Below are 20,794 nucleotides of genomic sequence, written 5' to 3'. Positions count from 1 at the left end.
ATCCTTATTTTTCCATTATACCCTTGTCATGTCAAAAACCACTTTTTGACGTCAAAAACCCAACCCTGCTTGAAAGTAAACCTGCCGGGATCCACAGAATGTGCTAAATAGTCTTCAAATTGATAAGAAAATTAAAATAATTTTTGGTGGGGAAAAAGCATTGAGAACTTTTGAGACATCATTTGAAGCAGAGGGATCTCATAACTTGCTTTTGCCTAGATGAAAAGATCATAAGATGCCGCTATTAACAAAGCTCCAGAAGCATTGAGCACTTTTCGCCGGATCCCTGAAGAAGCATTGAGAAATTTTGAGACATCATTTGAAGTAGAGGGGTCTCATAACTTTCTTTTGCCCAGATGAAAAGATGCCGCTGTTAACAAAGCTCATAAAAGAAGAAAGATTGATTTGAATTTATTTACTAATCAAATTAAGTTTGGTAAACACAAAATAGAATTTTTTCAACCATTTCAAAAGTTTCCATAATTTAACAGACAGAAACAAAGTTCTCAGAAATGTTAGAAAATTTAACAAAATGCTATTTCTGACATTTTATAATTCTCTTTGATGATAAGTTTGTTAAAAGAAAACAACAACCTCAATTTAAATATAAAAAGTGCACTAAACTAAACCAACTAGTTTAAAAGTAAAAACCCAAAATAGCTTAAAAACAACAAAGCAAAAAGCTAATTATATACAATAATTTAAACTAATAAAAGGATAGATAAATATAATAAAAAATTTTTAAATATAATAAAAAACATACTTGGAAATGTTTCCAACAACAATCTTGCATTTAGTTTTGAATCTTGATACATTGTAACTATCATCAGTCATAGAAACATGATTAGAATTACAAACCTAATAAGGAGAAAAAATTGAACTACTGAATATCCTGCAATGGTAAATATATTTTTAACATAACATTTGTGTTTTAAAAACTGAACAAAAATTTTCAAACAAAATATTTAGTTCTGACCACAGAAATTTTTTAGCCATTTTATTTCAGAAAATACCATTTAAATTTGTCAAAGATAAAATTTAAAAAAAAAAAAAACTTTTAGATAAAGTGATGGAGTTTAACTATATTCCTAGACTCATAGAATAGTCTAGGTAATTGAACAAATACAGAAAATGCAAGAAATGTAATCAATGTGCTTTATAAGTAAAGCTGTATGAAAGAAAAAAGTTTCATAGATATTGAACTTTTTTTATCAGACGATAACATTCATAGATATTGGAATAGGGGACACTCACATATATCAGGGGTCTGTATAGGTTTTTATGTGAGGTACCTATTTTGTGAAAATTTAAAAATAATTTGTGAAAAATTAAAAATTATATTAAAAAATCAACACAAAAATATGGATTTATCGTTACAAATATAAAATTTTAAGAAAAAGTATTTTGTGAAATTTTCCAAAAATTTAATTTGTGAAACTACCGTTTTTCCTAAAGTTGAATGTGTAAAGGTACCGCTAAATGGTAGTAAATTCGGCCTGGACAGACCCCTGTATATTGAACACTTTCTGCAACAGAACATCCCGGTGCAGTCTTATTACTGAACAAATATATCAGAACAAAATATTATTTGTGTTGCAGAAAAATGTTACTTATTACATAAGCACAATAAGACTATTTAAAAAATAAACTAAGAATTATTCATTAAAAAAAAAAACTGAAAATGAAAAGCTATTAATCTATTTTTCATTCGCCAACAGATTTGGAAACTGCTTAATCTTTAAAATTGCAACCTCTTCACAAAATGTCATGCTACCAAAAACAATTAGTTTTGCACAACAAATAATGGAATCTCAAAGTCCATGGGAAGATGCCAATTTACTAAATAATTTCCTAATAAGCTATCTTGCAAATGCTATTATGGTGTCCGTTTGCAAATGTTAAATATTGAAAAAGATTCCACTGAAAATACTATATTTGTTACATTGTTATTGTTACATTATTATTGTTACTATTATTGTAAAATTAGTTCAATTCAAAATTTTTATTTTTATAGCTAGAAAAATTTTTTTATTTGATCTATACTGGTTATCTCTTTACTTTCTCTTGCTGGCATGAGTTTTTAAGTTTTATTAACCCCTTAACTGCCGCGGGCGTATATATATATGTCTCGGCCAAACGATGCGTTAACTGCCGCAGGCGTATATATATGCTTTCCCAAAGTACGATGCTTTGCATTGCGCTGCTATAAATAGAACTACACCCCCTACTTCAGAATGCAGTAAAATGGACTTGAAAGTGTTTGCTTTGCGAATGTATTACTAATTTCGGAGGAGGGGGAATGGGAAAAGGATGTTATGGAAAAGTGATATCGTATTAATTGCTTGTGTGTATTTATTTTTCCCTTTTGTTTCTCGTATGTATTTGGTGCTTTTTATTCTTTCCATCAACGTCTTCAAAGAAAAATGCATCGCGAAAATGTGCTGTTTGTTCAAGAAAAAAAATTCGTCGTGAATCCCGCTATCAGTGCGATGAATGTGATGTTGGTTTATGTGTCTAACCATGTTTCAGGATTTATCATACAACAGCTAAGTTTTAACATCTTTTATATTGTATTTTTATTATTTAATTTAAATTTTGTATTTTCTTTCTTTCCTATTTCTTGTCTTGTAAAATTAAACTGTTTTTAAATCGCAAAGCGTGCATCATTTTCCCCACCAAAACACTGTGTAAGAAAGTGCACTTGAGCGAAAAACCGTGGCACTGGGGACTGAATCACGTAAATTTTACTCGGCAGTTAAGGGGTTAACGCACAGCATGCACTTCTACATTCTAAAGATTTCTTAATAAATAAAAAAAAAAAAGACTACACAAAGAGATTAAACTTTTTTGAAACAAATTAAACTATTTACTTTAATGATAATCAAATTAAAATTTAATGAAATTGAGAATTTAATCTAATAAAAGGAAATCTAAGCAAAATAACTTACACTGTTATTGTCTTGACTTAAATCGTTACACGTTAGTCTCACAGTATCTCTAACATTTCCATTTATAAATACTGTATCAGCCTCCTTAGATGAGCCAGGCCTCATCACATGCTCACATTTCCCTTCGGGGAAGATGCTTTTATCCATATGTTTCTTAATGGTAGGATGCAATGAAGGTACAAAATCTTGATCTGGTTTCTAAAGATTCAAGATAAATATATATAAATATATATGTAAAAAAAGATTGATTAAAACAGTTTATTATAAAATATACTATTTACGAATGCATGAAGTACATAATGTGAATCAAATTATGCTTTATTCATAAGTAGCTCAAAAAATATCGTTTATAATTTTTTTTTTTTATTTAACTTGACAACAACATTACAAACTTGAATAAGAACAAGTTAATCAAGCTGTGCTTTATTCAAGCTGCTTTAATTTACTCATTTATAGTTATATTTTCATTTATTTATACTATTTAAAGCAATAAAGCTTAATTTCCTCTTTTAACTATGTACTTAATGGCAAAAATATATTAAACTTTTATTGAATAAAAAAAATGCGTTTCAAAAATATAATTTAATAAAAACAATTAATTAGATGCAGCAATAATTTAAAGAACTAAGAAATTATTACTAGATTAATTAAAAAAATATTTCCTTTGGCATACACATTTTTCCCATTAAAAAATAAACGAGAAACTTTCAGATTAAAATTTAACATATCTTTTGATATTTGGTAAATAACAATAGAAAAAAACTATAAGAAATGTATACCAACATTTTTTTTAACAGAAATATCATGTAATAAAAAAAATTTACCATTAAATCTGTCTTACTAATAAGATTTTCTTCTTCAAATAGTAAAGTTTATCCTTTAAAATTTTAAACACAAAAATATTTAAAGAGTTAAATTTTAAAAAAAATAGTTTATAAGACAAAAAAATATGAAAATTTACAACTCTAAGCAATAAACCTAATTTCCAAATCTTTGGGAAAAATGTAATAGAAAAAATGCAAAACATCATTTCAAGTATTGTAGTGAAATGTGATCATTGTTTCAAATTAAAATTTTTAAAAAAAATAATCAATTAGCATACTTTAAGATTAATGGTAATTGGTCACCAGATTAAGGGACCACTAAATACTACATCATGGTGGTCTGAGTCAGAATTTAGTAGTCCTTGATCAGTTGACAACCATTAATTTTGAGCCCTGTATATATACATATAGATATTTAAATTTACACACAGGACTTAATTTTCATTATACAAAACTTATAACTATGAAATTTATTATAAAAACTTATAAATTCAGACATATTCACCCATAAGCAGAATATTTTCAAATGTTCTGCAACAGGACTTATTAATTTATACAAATGTTCTGCAAGCATTTCACAGCGAAAAAAAAGTCAACTTTACGTTAAAATACTATATTTTCATTTATTAAAATACAGGATCATACACAGATACACTACATTATTTTTTAAACCAAGGCAAACATTCTTGATTTGTTACTTTTTCAATCACTTTTGAAGTACAAAATTTTGGTAATGACGATGATGAATTATTAATAAAATGCCTATGATATGAAGGTCCGAATACTAAGAGAATGTATGAGATTAGGGTTGGGGATTTTTCTGCAAAACTATGGGAGGCAGGTGGGCGGGGGATCGCGGGAAAACGCTCTCACTTATTCAAGATACAAATTGTTCTGCAGGACTTAGTTTGTTCTGCGACGTACGTCACAGTTTTAGGCACTTTCTGCTTCTGGGCATATTCATAGCTTATTTTCTGTGCAAAATTTAGTAAAATTTCCATTAATTTGCTATTATGTCCTTTAAGCATAAAAGACTCAGACAAAATATTTCATAACTTCCCAAAATATCAAATCATCAGCTAAAAGACATTTCTGAAATGCAAATGAAAGACAATTTTTAAAATGTAGCACAATTAAATATAGAAAATAAAAACCAAAATTATACCTGATCTTGTCCTAAACTTGCATAAAATTTTGTAATTATACAGGCTCTTAGTCGATCTACAACTGCTCGGCATGTATATAAGTTCTAATGACAAAAAGAGAAATAACAGATAAACAATAATAAATATAGATAACAATAGATAAATTTGGGATAAAATTTGTTTAAGTACAATGATGAACAAACGAAAAAATTTTCAAATGATTGAAATACAGAAGATAAAATCTTTTTGAAATATGTAAACAACTTTGCCAAAATTGGAGAAGTTCGTACATAAATTACGTGTTAATAACTACCTATTAACTAACTAAATTAAGATTAAAATAATTTTTATACAAAATTAGTTTAGATAAATATAATTGGATCGATAAAAGATGATGAAGAACATTTTTTTAAGTGATTGAAATATACAAAATAAAAACTATTCAAAATATGTAAGAATCTTTGTCAAAATTGGAGAAACTTTGTCTAGTAATTAAATAACTACCTAATAATATTTAGGTACAAATTATTTTTCAGTAGGTAAATGATTTTAGTACATAAAATTTACTAAACATTTATTTATCATTCACATATGCTATAATTTTAAATACAAATAATTCTACCTTTAAAAGAAGCTGAAGAAAAAAGATTTTAAAATGATTGAAATAAATTATATAAAATCTATACTAAATATGTAAGCTATAGTGTCAAAATTGAGAAGTTCATACAGCAATTACACAAATATCTGTAATTAGTATAATTCTCCACAAAAGAAACTCTTACAATTACATTAAAATTAAATTTTTTCTTAAAATTTTAAATTTAAATTATCTTTTAAACATATGTTTTTATAACAAAAAATAATATTAAAGAGTTAGATATTTTTAAAAAATATATACATTACTTACTTCATCTAAAGCATCTATTTCTGCATCTTTTGAATTTATTTCTTGCTCAAAATTTTCTTTTAACACATTCACAATTTTTTCCTGCATTTGTTTTCTCACTAAAATACAAAGAAAAAAAATCTTAAACTTTAAACAAATATAACCTTCATCTCAGATTTAATTTAAATATGTGTGAAGCTAACAAAAGAAATAAAGCTCCAAGGTAATAGAATAAGAATGGCTGAAGACTCATGAGATACTATTAATATATATCTAGTTTCAAATGGCTGAAATTTGGTCAAATAAACCATTTACTAGGCATTGCAATTTTCATTTATGCCTCATGAGTATTGCAGAAAATGCTATTAAAGATGGTCTAGGAAACATCCCTGAGGTTGATCCAAAAACATGCTGATAGAATTTTGATCATCTGCAGGTTGGATGGCTCCTTTGCTTTGGTAGCCCGATGACCAGCACACAAAGTTTAGCACTTTGAGGTAGAGCCATTAAACCAGGGCTGATATTGCACACCCTTGGTCCCTTCACAGGTTGATCCAATGACTAACAATGGTAATAATATTAATTTCATGAGGACATTTACCTATACATTAATTACAATCTCATTAATGTAGCGGTTAAATTGCATTAAATTTGAAACTAAGCACAATTCATACTAGAGCTTTAAGATAAGTACAAAATTATATTATTTTTCATACTTAAAAAAAAAAAAAAAAAAAATTTATTAATTTTAATCAATTAATTTTAAAACTTTAAAAAAAAGATATATAAAGTAAATTGTGTTGTAGGCCCAATGTCTAACTTTTTTAAAAGGATAAAACTGATTTTACAATCTTATATTTTTTTACATAATTAGATTGGGCATTAGTCATTATTAAACACAGATACAATTTCCGATACAACATAATACAAAATATCCAAATTGGTATATAAAGTGATGCTAAATTTACATACCACTATCCTCATATAGTTTAACACGTTTTTCTTGTAGTTCAGGAGGCAAAGCTTCATAATCAGGATCAAGATGTAATTCTCTTTTAGCAGCCATGATTTTTCTCAGACACTTTAAAACATTTAAAAAAGATATAAATATTTAAGATAAAAATTAATTAGAAAAAATATATAAATTAGAAAAAAGTATTAAGAAAAATCACAATAGATCATCACAATGAATATAGCTGGTATTTATAAATTTTTAAAATTATTTTTCAGACAAATTAATTTTAGAAATTTTATTTGATATATGATTTAGGTCAAATAACCACACATAATTTTTTAAATATTTACAAGTAAAAAAGGAACCCTTGGCGATGGTAAATAGTGCAAATAGGTTTCAATACAGAAATTTTCACCATTACTTCTTAATTAGTAAGATTTTTTGTATAGTGTTTCAAAAAGTATTTAACAATTCATAACTTAAAATAAACCGAAATATTCTTTAACTGATAATACATAAAAAATGGCTCTTACATAACTATCCTATGAATAATAAATATTAAAGAAAATGACTGTTCTTTCTCGTACACGCACGATTATATATCTATCTCTATACATATTATCATAACTTTGCCACAATTACAATTGTATTTAATAAAATTTCGAACAATTGAATATGAAGTAAAGACAATTACGTACCTGAAAATAATTATAATCTAATGGATTCTTAAGGACAACTGTTTAGAAAATGATATGTCATACGAGTGTAAACTTCAACATAAAACTGTGTGCACATCAACTTCTTTGAGTTTTAACAAAATTTAACTTTAAGAAACTTAATTAAAAATCACAATACTTACCTCTCTTAAAATAAAGTTATCTTTGAGGAAAGAAATATAACAATAATTAATATTTAACAGGGTTTCATTGACAATTAATTGCTACCGGATATACCGGCAAAAAAATCTTCTATTGCTTTACAACAAGAAAAGGTTATAAGTTAGCAAGTAAAATCGATTTAGTAAGAGCAGTTTCTTCGCAAATAATAAATTATAATTATCAGCTTAATTGCGGATATTAATTGGATCAGAAATAAACTCTAGCATTGTTTTCAAACATTGTGAGTCGCGTAATCCATATTGAAATTCAGAAAAAAAACAAAAAACAAGCAAACTTTCCATAGAGCCGATAAACTATTCAACTCAACTCAAACATAAGTTAAGAGCTACAAGCAACTATTGTTTAAAAAATCATACTTGCAGCTTTTTTAATGGAATGAAATGTTTCTCTAATAGAGCAACAAGCTGATGTTACAGTTATTGTTTAGTTTCAAAACCGTTATCAACGGCTATTATTTGTCAAAATTTTTTTATAATTATTGCAGTTTATCTACTATCTAATTTTGAATCAAATCAGATTTTATTAAATTGCATCCAGTATCACTTATACCAAGGTTAATAGTCTAACTATTCCCTATAGATATACACTGGTTAGTTTTTAAAATAGTACTTATTTTTACATGCTTTTTATTTACCAAATTTTGAAGTTTGTCTCATCAACAAACAAACAGTGACCGGTGTTAAATAAAAATCTTGTCACTCGCCAAATAGGATAGTTTAAATAAAAGAAACTGAATAAAAAGTGTTAAATATATTTTTATTATTTAATGTCGTCTTGTTGCGTGATGATCAGTTTAGTAAATTTGAAATTTATGTGACTAATGTGTACTAACATTTCTTATAGAAGTCATTCCATTTCAGTTAATCCAACAGAAAGATTTCCATGTCGTGATTCCGAAGATTTTCGGATCGTACTTTGGCAGAAATAAAAATAAAGAAAACATCCCAGAAAGGGACCAACTCGAAAGCTACCACTCTAGACAAAAATTAACATTTTTTAAAAAAAAATATTGGCAAGTTTGAAAGTACTTGTAGATTAGTGATTTTTATTGTTTGATGGTTTTTACTTTCTTATGAAATATGGAATGAGCAAAATAAAGCAATAAATTATGAATTAAAATCTTCTTTATTTTTAATCTCTTTATCGGTTGTAATTGGGATAAACAGTTACAGGTATAGAAAGATTTCCTAATTTTTATTTGTATAGTTTAAAAATAAATGCGTTTTTTATACTCTCTTTTTTTTTACTATTGATTAAAATAGGCATATAATTGTCTTTGGTATAAAAAAAATATGTAAGGTGCAGAGACCTTGTGCTAGTTTAATTACGTTATTTTCTATCCTTTCTCCTTATCAGATTAACTGAAATAAAAAAAAATTTTAAGTGTGCTAGACCAAATTCTTGGGCTAATATTAAAAAAGGGAAAATAGAACGAAAATCTTGAACAAAAAAACTGGAGATAATCATTGTAAAATTATAATTTCCAATGAAACTTATAATCACTTCATTCATCATAGTTAGAAATTTCTGTTTTTAAATTACATAAATAATTTTATAAATTATTATGCTGTTTGTTATTAAAATCAATGTGTCATTTGGTGTTGTTTGGTCACTCTACCGAAAAACTATAAAATGCATTTTCCTCATTTATGGATTTATAATTATCGTAAAGAACGATCTATTTTATAATAATAATAAACTTAATTTTTAAAATTTATTATTAATTTTTAGAATGTATATATTAATAATAAGTATAATTATAGTTGATTTTTATTGCTGTTTTAATTTTTAGCATTTTTTCTAGACAATTTTTCAATGGCTACTAAACCAAGAGGGCGAGGATATGCTATGCAAGCTAATAAAGCTGGTCAACCACTTCGTAGACCTGCAGAATCTGGTTTAAAGCAACGATTTGGAGATAACTTTCAGATTAATAATACAGAGGTAATTTTATTGAGATTTAAATTAAGGTTTTATTATTATTTTTGTCATTTTGATCCAAATGAAAAAAAATTTAATTCTTGTTGTTTTAAATATAGTTTAATCCATTTAGAATTTTTAAGGATATAGTTAGCTACTACACAAAGTCTTTTAAAGCCTTCATGGCTTATCTGATGAGGCGGCCTGTGTGGGAATTTTTTTCCCTCCTTGAGCTTGACAATTTTATTTTGTTGAAATTATTCTCCAAAATTTCATTATATATTTTTTTTTCTTTTGCAGAAATCTCTTTTTACATTTTAGAATCATTAATAATATAAAGAATTAATAACAATAGTGCAACAGCAGACATCCATCCCTACCAAAAACGCTGTTAATGCAAAAGCTAAAAATTCTTTAAGGGTCTTTAGCTGCTTATCATTTGATTTGTTTAAATTTTAGAAAGTCAACATTGATAATGCAAAACATAATATGTTCCTGATTGTTATGTGAAGTGCAATTTCCGCAAGATAAGATTGGTGTAAAAAAAATATTAATATTTTAAAAACAAGAAATATTAATAATACAAAACAAGAAATATTAATAATATTTTTTAATTTACTTTAAGGTTTTTTAGCTGTTTAATTATTTGATTTATTAGTGTCATGCCTTCATATATGTTTTTATTGAACGTTTCATATTGCTATACGTTTGTATAATATTACACTGTTTTTCTATGTTCGTATTAAATGGCTGTTCATCATTTTTTTATTGAATGTCCCATATTATACTTTTTTATGTTTTTTATTGAATATTTTATATTATATAGCTTAATGATATATTTATTGAATGTTTTACACTGCAACATTTTATGATGTTTGTCATGCCTCCATGTTGTGATGACGCTGTCATCAAGGTAGATGTGGTAAATTAAGATCAAAGAGTTCACGCAAAGTGGCGGTGGTGAAATGACGTTCTTTTTGGTAGTTGTATTATTATTGTTTTGGACAGTGTTGTATCACAATTAGTATTAAAGTATTTCAAATCGAATTATAACTAAGAGATGTGATGCAATCAAAATATGCAATTTTATGCTAAGTTCTTTTCCTTAATTTCTTAATGTATTTTATTTATTTTTAGCTGCTTAAATACATAATTTATATAAAAATGGGGTATTTTTTATTTATTCACATAATGTGTTTGTAATTGTTTTGCATTTAAATTGTGCACAATTGAACAAGGTAAAATTTTACATTACTTTGAAAAGTATTGAAATGCATCATTTCTGATTTTAAAGTAAGAGATCGCATATACTAATTTTTTTGTATGTTTAAAAATTAATTCAATGATTTTTACTCATTTATGTTATGTACGATTTGTTATTTTAACAGGTGCGCTAACACTGCAATTTTTCATGCAGTAAAAGTTTGTGTGACATATCCAATAGTGCAACCTTTCCTATGAAAAACTTTTTTGTTTTAGTCGAATTTTGTGGGCATGGCATATCTCTGCAAAATTATGATAAATGCTTTTACGATAGATATTTCAATTTTGGAGACATAAAAAAAAAAATTTAAAAATTTTTTTTATGATTTTGCTTCTGTTTATCGAATTGAGCTGATAAGTCTATTTTGATTTATCTTACAAATCTATTATAACTCTTATGATATAGGCTGGGAATTTTATTTGTAGCACTTTTCTGTATACCTTAAAATTAATTTAATCATCTTTGCAGTTTTTCTTAATTTCCTCTTTTTTTTTCTCACTAAAATACAGACTTCACACAGTTTTTTTTTTTTTTGAAAAGAAAATATTTTTTTCTTTAAAAAAAGGCAACTTTGATTATCAGATAAATTTATGGGAATTAGGGGATTGTACACACCCGGTGGCTAAGTGGTAGCGCATTACACTGCCGTGCCACAGGCTCTGGTTTCGATCCTCAGGCCGGGCAAGGTTGACTCAACCTGTCATCCCTTCTGTGGGTCAATAAATCAGTACCAAGCATGCTTGGGAACTGAGCACTGGGGGTTTCGTGTTCGGCTGACCACCTAACTGGAACATCTGCTCCTGCACCCCAGAGCCCAAGGTCAGAAACCTAAGATAGGCACTGTAGGCCTTGGCCCTCTATGGGCTGTTGTGCCACTGAGTTTAGTTTAGTTAAAGTGCATTTTTTAACATAACAAGTATGATATAAGCTGGTTAATATAAATTTATTGTTCAATGATATTATTTCAGATTAACTATAATTTTCTTTTTTTCTTTGCTTCATAGAAAAAAGAAGATCCAATAGATTCACTTTGTAGTAAAATTGTTAAAATGGGACTAAGTAACCCTGAGAAAGAACTAGCGGTTATTGAAAAGGATGTTCTATCATTATGCGATTCTCAAGATGGTTTAAGTTCTTTTGTTGATAAAATTGTAACACATGGATTAGAAAGTCAATGGAATGCTCATGCTGTAGCTTCATTCTGTGTATCTTATGGAGATGTTGCTGTGGAAAATATTAAGCTTCGCACTATGCTGCTAAGAAAACTTCAAAAAATTTATACTGGTATGCAAATTATTATTCTTTTAAGTTTAAGATAAATATATTTTACTCAAAATATATGATTGCTTTTAACAAACACAAGCACACACACAGCTGGATTATACCTTTCGTAGGCCCTAGGCATAGCCAATTTTCGTAGGCCCTAGGCAATTAAAGATAAACTTGTGAATACTTTTCCTAACATTCACATTGCATTAAGAATATATTTGTCGATTCTTGGATCAAATGCAGAAGGGGAAAGATCTTTCTCCAGATTAAAATTGATAAAAAATTATTTGCGTTCAACAATGAATCGAGATCGTTTGGCATCGCTCGCACTTATGTCTATTGAATACGACATTTTGCGTAGTTTGGAATTTGACAGCATAATACAAGATTTCGTTGAATTCAAAAATTGCCAAAAAGTAATATATTAGATCATAAGATTCTGCAAAATAATTTATTACCGAAAAATATTATATTTTTATTTGTATCTTCATAATTTTGTGCAAAATACACTTGTTGTTTTTAAAGTTAAATTATTTTTGTCAACAATTTTTTTTTATCCCAAGTTTTTCGTAGGCCCTAGGCACATGCCTAGTGTGCCTATAGGTTAATCCGGCCCTGCACATATATATATATTGCTAGATGAACTGGGCTTGTTTGAATAATGTTAATGTCATTGATTTTATTGTGAAGCAAACATCAGTTGCAGTGTGCTGATTGGAATCAGTGAAAGGAAAAATCAGCTTTCACACTAGCAATCATTCTTTCGTCTCTGGTCCTGCAGTGGACTGATCCTGAAGACATGGGTGACCACTTTGATCAGTCTGCATAGAAATCAAGGGTGTGCGGTATCGGTCCTCGTTAAACTGTTCTGCCGTAAAGTGCTCGACTTTGTCATCGGGCTACCAAAGCAAGTGAGCCATCCCCTCTGCAGATGATCAAAATTGTGATGACATGTCTTTGGATCATCCTCAAGGATTTTTCCAGACCGTCACCAATAGTTTCTAGTGCGACATAAATAAAATACCTCCCTACCTCTTTTGCCTCTCCTACAATCAGCCATGCAGCACTCGATGAATTGTTATACAACACTCTTTTGGTTGGCAATGAATAGATTGACTTTTAGTAATGCAGGGTTGCCACAGGTGACTATTTGCAATTATTTTCGACCTAAGGCAACTATGGCTACTTTTTTTTGCCTGAAAAGGCTAAAAAAGCAAATATTTTAAGGAAAAGGAGACTATTGGGAGACTTTTCTGTGCTCCTGGCAATGTTTTTTTTATAGCATAAATTGGGTTGACAACTTGCGGCCCCTCAATAGCTTCTGAACATAATGAATTTTTTTTTCTATAAAATAAAAAAATATTGAATTGCAAATATGAGTCATCACTTCTTAATGCGCTCAATTTGCACAGATTCCATTATGGATCTATTTTGTTTCTCATTCGCCTTTTCAACAGTTATTGCTACGAAACTCTGCATGATTTTAAAAGACCTAATTTTTAATATGATACTATGATTTATATACGATATTTAATACTTTCGAATTTTAGTAATCACTTTTTCACACATGCACACANTATATATATATATTTGCTAAATCAATTATTGATTAAAGGAAAAATTATGTGAAACAAGGGAAAATTAATTGAAAGAGTATGCTTTTTTTTAAGAAAAAATTATTTTTCTGCATTAATTCTAGCATTTAAAAGTATTTAATGTTCTGCAAATATACAAAAAAATTTTATATAAAAATTTAGCGCTAGAACACTAACGTTTATTTAAAAATTATCATATTGGCCATCAACTTGACTAAATGGATCAGGGATTACAATGAAATCATTTAATAAAATTTTAGTCATATTATTGAAAAATTTTTGTTCTTATTTAGGCAACTATTTTCATAATTTTAGGCTACTATTTTCATGCTTTAGGCTACTAGTAGCAACTGTTTTGCTCATTTTTTTCTGTGGCAATCCTGGTAATGTTTACTTTTCAAAATATTAAACCTCCCTGACTGCATTCTGAAACTTATAAAATCCTATGTTCCATTAATGATATAGATATTAAACATTCCAAAAAGTTTCAGAAAAATGGGCATGGTAAATAATTGAAAACTTATCTTACTTCTCTCCCTCCTACATTTACTTCTTTTCTACCCTGGCTCACACTTGACTAACTTTTCTACCTTGTCCTGAAATGGCTTACCTAGATTTTATTTATTTCTACATTTGGAAACTCCAAAGAAAAGACTTCGTTTCAAGACAATTTGTTTGCTAATAGAGGATTGAATCGAGTCTTTAAAGTACATTCGCGTTCAATGTCTGAAAATCTCGTTGAAAGCAATGAATCAACACAAGATTCTAGTTTAAAACTTTTTAGTGTGTTGATCTTATCAAAGAATTTTTTTTCAATTGACTTAGTAAGATAACTTTTCACTTAAACCCTGTAAGAGTATAGGGCTCCAAAGAAGGAGACCAGAATTTCAAAATCGGATAAATATGAAAAAATTATTTATAATAGACAAAATAAATTATATATTTATTCTGAAATTTGTTAGAATTGTATATAAAGTTTTCATAAGTACCTATAACAAATAACTACTAAAAGCAATGTTAATCAAAATCAAAGCTGAGCTTTGTTGACTTATGACTTTATTTCTAATAGGTAACTAGCTTTAAAAAGCATCTGGAAATTTTTATGACTTTTAATATCGATTGATTGTTTATTTCATTATACTATCACTAATTGTCTCAGAATTTACTTTACAAAATTAGTCACTCTTTTACTGAACACTTTGTGCGTAGAAAATTGACTCCTTAATGCCCAGGTTACATATTTAATAATGATATGTATTATGTTAAATATTGAGAAATCAAATGAAAAATTACTTATTTATTTCAAAAAGTCAAAGAATTCATGAAGTTTGAAAAATTATGCAAAATGTTAAAATTGAAAAAAAAATAAAATTATGATTGATTTCAAGAAATGCATTTTAGAAGTTTTCCAAGAAAATAAGTATTTACCAAATTAATTAATAATTTTACAAATTCAGCATTTCTTTTTTGGTGTGATTAAAAGTTGCTTTCGTTCTAACTGGGAGGTAAAAGATTAAATTATATTTATTTATGTGATCTTTTCAAGAATTGAGAACAGAAATAAGAGCATATATGTATAACATTAACAGAAAAAAAATTATTACATAGAGTACTTGGCATAAAATAAATGGTGTATGTTTGTATGCTAAATAGTGGCAATTTATAACTTTAATTTTAAAATGTGTATATATACAAGGGCAATTCAGAAACTAAACATTGGAAGCACAAGATGTAAATTAAAATGACTTAACCGTCAATGTCAGACATTCATAAGATTAAATTGTTGCATGATTATGCACACCCTCAGAGTGCTTAGCAAATGCAATACAAGCCTATCACAGATTCAATTTAGTCTATCGGTGACAGCCTGTATTTCATTACACTCTTCCCCACACCCTATCATTCACCTACACCCTGGATTCTAATAACTATCTATTAATTGCGATGAAGAACCGGTCTGAGGTTGAGCACTTAATGGGTAATGAGAAAATTTAAATCACTGTGAAAGTTGGTTTAAATTGTCGGTGACTAAATTCAATGCATGCGTTGATGATGTTGTTGTCAGCCATTAAGGCAGAGGGGGTGCGATTGTTCTTGTTTTCCACTTGCGCCATCTATGGCCAAGAATTCGACTTCTGCCACACCCATACATCATACCCATTATTAGGATGGACCCATTCATTCATCCACAGTTCGTAACTTTTAACTGAACCAGAGAACGATCAATCTCCAATTAAGTAACCCCAGTGGTATTGATTTGTTGCGGGAACATGGAGGACTTTATGACTCGACAGATTTAGTGTGCACCAGTCTCCATTTACTACACAGGGAGTCTTTGGCCAGCTGGATTCGAACTTCTGTTCTCACAAACTTGAGTCCAGTGCCATGCCAACCAGGCTGTCGCTGCCTCAGAAGGAATTGATAAATCAGTAAAGTGGAACAGCAAGTCCTTGAATATGTGTGGTGACTATATTGAAATATAGAGGACAGATATACCTTTAAGATGTATTTGAAAAATTTATTGAATCTATGCAGGTATTTTATGTACAATTAAACAAATATTAGTCCCGAATCACCCTTGTATATATTTTATTTATGAGAATGCAAATTTAGAATTATGACAAATTTATTTCAGAAAGAGAGAATAGCTACTTGACTTTAGACAAATTTCTCATGGATGTGAGGTTTCTGTGCGAAATATTCTTTCATGTTAAAATTGATGGCAACTGCATTCAAGTCTTGAGCCGTCCAGTGCTAGATGTTCTAGGCATGTTAGTTGATGGTGGCTCAGAAAAAGAAATTGAAGTAGTTTATGAACAGGTAAAAAAAAAACTCTCTCCTTCGACACATTAAAATTCTTTGATTACGTGGTAATTTTCTATTTTAAGGTGATAGTTTTTATATTAAAGTGTTAATTAAATCTATTTTTAATTTTTTTTTTCGAATAAAACTTAGTGACTGACTCAGTTTTTTTTGGGTTATTTTCTATATTACTATATTTAGTCTAAAATTATCTTGAAATAATAATTTTTTTTTTCTTCAATACTTTCAGTTTCTTTGCAAGAAAATGTTAAATAGTACAAATATTTTTAACAAGATGGCGGCTTAAAATTCAATACCAATTTCAATAAAAAAACAAATTAAAGTTAAAACTTCTTTGTATGATAGCTTTTTTTATGTAGATTATTATTATACCATTATGCGTTTTATGATACCACATATGTATTTTATTCTCTGTCGAAATAAAAAGGTGTTATTAGTGCTAAAGTTTGTATTGTTTATTTATTTATTAAGAAAAAAAATACTTTTTTTTTTCAGTTTCCAAAGTGTTTTGCCAGTCTCAAAGCAAATAATTCAGATGGACTCAATAATTTTTTAGATAAAATACGACAACAACTGCTCAGTGATGATATTCCTATTAGTGCTAGAACCATGCTATTGGAAATGTTTGAATTAATATTATGTGATGGAAAATTAATTAGTGATGTTGAAAAATTCTATAAATCTCAATCAATTTCTGTTGTGAGAATGTGCAAATGAGTTTTGCAATAACTTTAACTCTTAAAATTGTTCTTCAAGTTATTGAGCTTTTAATAAATGTACTTTATTATATATATTGTTTTTATGATTCTCATCATTTTGCTATAACATTCAGTGTTTTTATAATACAAAGAATTAAATTTTAATTTGATAAATATGTGTGATAATAGTTGGGACAGGAATAATGCAAAGAAGGATAACTTTGCATTCATATTAGATTATAAATGTAACATATGCAATAATTTATGTTACATCTTACTATTTTAGAATACATGGATTTTTTTTTTTTTTTTTTACAACAGTATCATGTGTCATCCATTTAGTTATTCCAAGACTAGCTTTACCTTTCAAAATTAATTTATTGTTCTTAATACAGCAGAATTCGCTTATAACGACCCTATATTTAATGAAGAAAATTGAGTTTCTTGTTTGGCACAATCTTATTTGAATCTAATATATTTGTAATTAGAGAAACGTAGTTGAGTGTAATCTATTTTAGCCTTTTATTATTTTTCCTCATATTTTATGTTAAAAACAACTTTAGAAACAATGAAAAATATCTGAAATGAAGAAAATGTTTTAAAAACTTAAAAAGGAAAGTTATTGTAGTGAAACTGAAGAAACTTTACTTAAAACACTGACTTTTACAAGTTCAGTAGAGTCAATACAAAATGTTGTCTAATTTATCAAAGCTATTGAAAATACGCCTGCGCGTTTTACCCTTATCGCACTTCACTTTGCATCTCTGTCAGAGAATCCAGCATTCTTTTTACTCAAGAACTTTGAACAAAGAAGTTCACTTGTCGGCTCTCTCGTGAGCTACTTTTCATTGTTCACTGCTGTTGCAGCAGCCTCAATAATTTTCTTGGTGTATATTTAGAAATGAAAATTAATTCCTTTATTTGTTTTAATTTTTTCATCCCTTCATCTCTTGTCCTTTATCATGAAAACTTAATTTATATGATGTAGTCAATTCTACTTCAATCAATCTACACTGCTGGCCACCGCGAATGCAACACCCTGAAGGAAGCATGAATATAACATGGAATTTACAACATGCATTAGCGGAGGTGAGATATGCAAATGATTAGAACTTCAGCGCAGATGCACTTTACTCGCACCTGTGGCGCCACTTCAAAGCACTATTTAAGGCTTGCAGATTTCAGGTTCGGCAATTGTGTTTTTTTTTTCTTCAAAAAACGATCAATTATACCTCATAGAAAACAGCGATCATCTTTTGATCAAGTATCCGAGTTCGACAGAGGAAGGATAGTGGCCTACGGAGATTGTGGATTATCTTTCAGGTAAGTCAGTAGTCGTGTTGGACAAAACCAAACAGCTGCAATGCGGATATGTGATCGTTGGATGCAGGAGGGTACGATGGACCGACGTGTTCGATTGCATCCACCTCAGTGCACCACTTCACGTGATGACAGGTGAATTGTGTACATGGCAGTGACTGATAACTCGGTCACATCACAAACCATAGCACATTCAGTCTGTAACGCATCATCCAGTGTCTGTGCATACCATTCGACGCCATTTACAGGAGAGTGGTCTACCCTTGACGCAGACCCATAGGCGTCTCCGCCGCCAATGATGCAATAAAAGAAAGATGTGGACGACAGAAGGGAATGAAATTGTCTTTACTAACGAGTCACGCTTCTGTCTGCAATGCCACGATGGTCGCATTTGAGTCTGGAGACACCGTGGAGAGAGGATGCTGAACAGCTGCGTTATGCACCTCCACACTGGTCCTGCACCGGATATTATGGTATGGGGCGGTATTGGATATCACTCTCGCACTCCTCTAGTACGCATTGTCGGTACTTTAAACAGCCAGTGCTACATCTCCAAGGTGCTAGAGCCAGTTGTCCTTCCTTACCTTCAGAGCTTGCCCACAGCCATATTTCAACAGGATAATGCGCGACCACATGTGACACACATTGTTCAAGGGTTCTTCATCAATCGCCAGATTGAACTGCTTCAGCGGCCAACTCGCTCTCCGGATCTTTCACCGATAGAAAACATGTGGTCCATGATTGCTCAACGATTGACCCAGATTACATCCTCAGCTGCCACACCAGATCAACTTTGGCAACATGTGGAAGTTGCTTGGTTTGCTGTACCACAAGAGCACATCCAAAGTCTCTTTGAATCAATGCCGAGGCATGTGGCAGCGGTGATCTCCAACAATGGCGGCCACTGATTTTGGCAGGAACCACACTTCACAGAAGTCTATAAATTTAATCATTTGATACTTGGTCAACATGTAAAGATGGTTTTATCTGGATTTAACAGTCATGTCAACAAAAAAAAATCTTTTGGCATTTTTTTTGATAATCGTCAAAATTTTTGAATCATGTAAATCGAATGGCGCTTTCATGAGCTACGTTCTGACGATGCTCCGAAATAATTTAGGATTGAATTAATTGTGAAAATGTTGAATAGAACAATGTGAACAGTGTTGTGGGGAGAGGAGTATTAGACCATGTCAACCGTCATCTATGAAAAGGTACCCCGACATAGAGTCGAGTTATCATGTCTTATATACTAGTGAATTGTAGTTGTAATTTTGTAGTGGTAGATACTCTACAGTACTCCCCCACCAGAATTATATCTGTGATAGAATTCGATGAACGAATACCACTAGTTGATTCATTGCTGTTTTGTGAGAAGCCGGGAGATCTGTATTAAGATCACCGTATTTTTTTAGTGCTGAATGTGAGAAGTGTATTAACTTCACGGTCGTAGTCGCTCCTGTGTTGCCGTTAGCAGTCGAGTAATCACAAGTATGCAAGCCGACGTTGTGCGTGATTGAGACGAGACTGAGTAGCAACAGTGCGAGGAGGTGGATAATGTCGCAGTCACAAGCTGCAAGTCAACTTTTCAATGTGGATCATCCGCCGAAGTAGGCGTTACTGTATAGGTAGGCGTGTTCACATCACGTCCGGGTCACCAATGTGGGGAGAGGAGTATTAGACCATGTCAACCGTCATCTATGTAAAGGTACCCCGACATAGAGTCGAGTTAACATGTCTTATATACTAGTGAATTGTAGTTGTAATTTTGTAGTGGTAGATACGCTACAAGTGTCTTCTCGCATAATTCGTAGCGAAAATCTACATGGTAAAGGAAAAATCTCAATTCGGAAAAGGGAAAATTAAGCACTTTTTAAAAACGCTACGCACCCTAGATAATACCGTGATTGTTGATAAATTTTAATTGACAAACAAGAATATTGACTAGTTTAAATTTGTTGAGTAGGAAAGATATTGAGCTATATCACTAACTATCGATGACAATTTCCAGAAGTCACATCGCGATATTAAAGTTCAGTACTGACAACAATACCGTCATTTAATTTATTTTTGGCTCAAGTATGCATAATTACTAAGATTTCCCTAAATTGAAACATTATCGGATTAACTTTGCAAGATTTTTCCTAACATATAATGAAGAACACAACTTTTTGCGAAAGCTCTATAGGCTTTTAATCAATGAAATTGAAATATTTTAGTAAAAAGTTATGCCTTGGAAATATACATA

The 20,794-nt window shown here is 29.7% G+C and overlaps 2 protein-coding genes across 5 annotated transcripts in view; one reads left to right on the top strand and one right to left on the bottom strand.

The window, feature by feature from the left end:
* LOC107442047 (YEATS domain containing 2 homolog D12) overlaps positions 1-7,977 on the bottom strand; it is a 33,754-nt gene extending 25,777 nt beyond the window's left edge. The window contains exons 1-6 of one of the 2 annotated variants that reach the window (XM_021147006.3): positions 7,618-7,977; positions 6,776-6,884; positions 5,825-5,922; positions 4,938-5,021; positions 2,949-3,146; positions 764-858 (exon numbers count right to left, since the gene is read on the bottom strand). In XM_021147006.3, the coding sequence (XP_021002665.1) occupies positions 764-858; positions 2,949-3,146; positions 4,938-5,021; positions 5,825-5,922; positions 6,776-6,869 (569 nt within the window). In that variant the 5' untranslated portion in view covers positions 6,870-6,884; positions 7,618-7,977. Of the gene's footprint in view, positions 1-763; positions 859-2,948; positions 3,147-4,937; positions 5,022-5,824; positions 5,923-6,775; positions 6,885-7,456; positions 7,501-7,617 lie in introns of those variants that run through there. The other variant, XM_021147007.3, reaches the window with a different exon arrangement.
* Positions 7,978-8,067: 90 nt separating this feature from the next.
* LOC107442046 (MIF4G domain-containing protein A) lies at positions 8,068-17,319 on the top strand. Of its 3 annotated transcripts, none has more exons than XM_016055502.3 (5): positions 8,068-8,210; positions 9,462-9,601; positions 11,846-12,125; positions 16,341-16,525; positions 17,024-17,319. In XM_016055502.3, the coding sequence occupies exons 2-5, from the start codon at positions 9,473-9,475 to the stop codon at positions 17,243-17,245; spliced, it is 816 nt and encodes a 271-aa protein (XP_015910988.1). In that variant the 5' UTR covers positions 8,068-8,210; positions 9,462-9,472; the 3' UTR covers positions 17,246-17,319. The 3 variants fall into 3 exon arrangements, with proteins under 3 accessions (XP_015910988.1, XP_015910986.1, XP_015910987.1); XM_016055500.4 differs by having other exon boundaries at positions 8,075-8,246; XM_016055501.3 differs by having other exon boundaries at positions 8,089-8,246; positions 9,450-9,601.
* Positions 17,320-20,794: the final 3,475 nt, after the last annotated feature.

Source organism: Parasteatoda tepidariorum, chromosome 10 (genome assembly GCF_043381705.1).
Source record: "Parasteatoda tepidariorum isolate YZ-2023 chromosome 10, CAS_Ptep_4.0, whole genome shotgun sequence".
Classification (NCBI taxonomy): Eukaryota; Metazoa; Arthropoda; class Arachnida; order Araneae; family Theridiidae; genus Parasteatoda; species Parasteatoda tepidariorum.
The sequence above is the reverse complement of the archived record's forward strand: the minus strand, read 5'-3'. Positions and strand labels throughout refer to the sequence as shown.

Coding starts and splice junctions, on each gene's coding strand:
- LOC107442046 (XM_016055502.3), top strand. CDS start 9,473: ATGGCTACTAAACCAAGAGGGCGAGGATATGCTATGCAAGCTAATAAA. Junction 9,602..11,845: donor TTCAGATTAATAATACAGAG/GTAATTTTATTG, acceptor TTTGCTTCATAG/AAAAAAGAAGATCCAATAGA. Junction 16,526..17,023: donor TTGAAGTAGTTTATGAACAG/GTAAAAAAAAAA, acceptor TTTTTTTTTCAG/TTTCCAAAGTGTTTTGCCAG.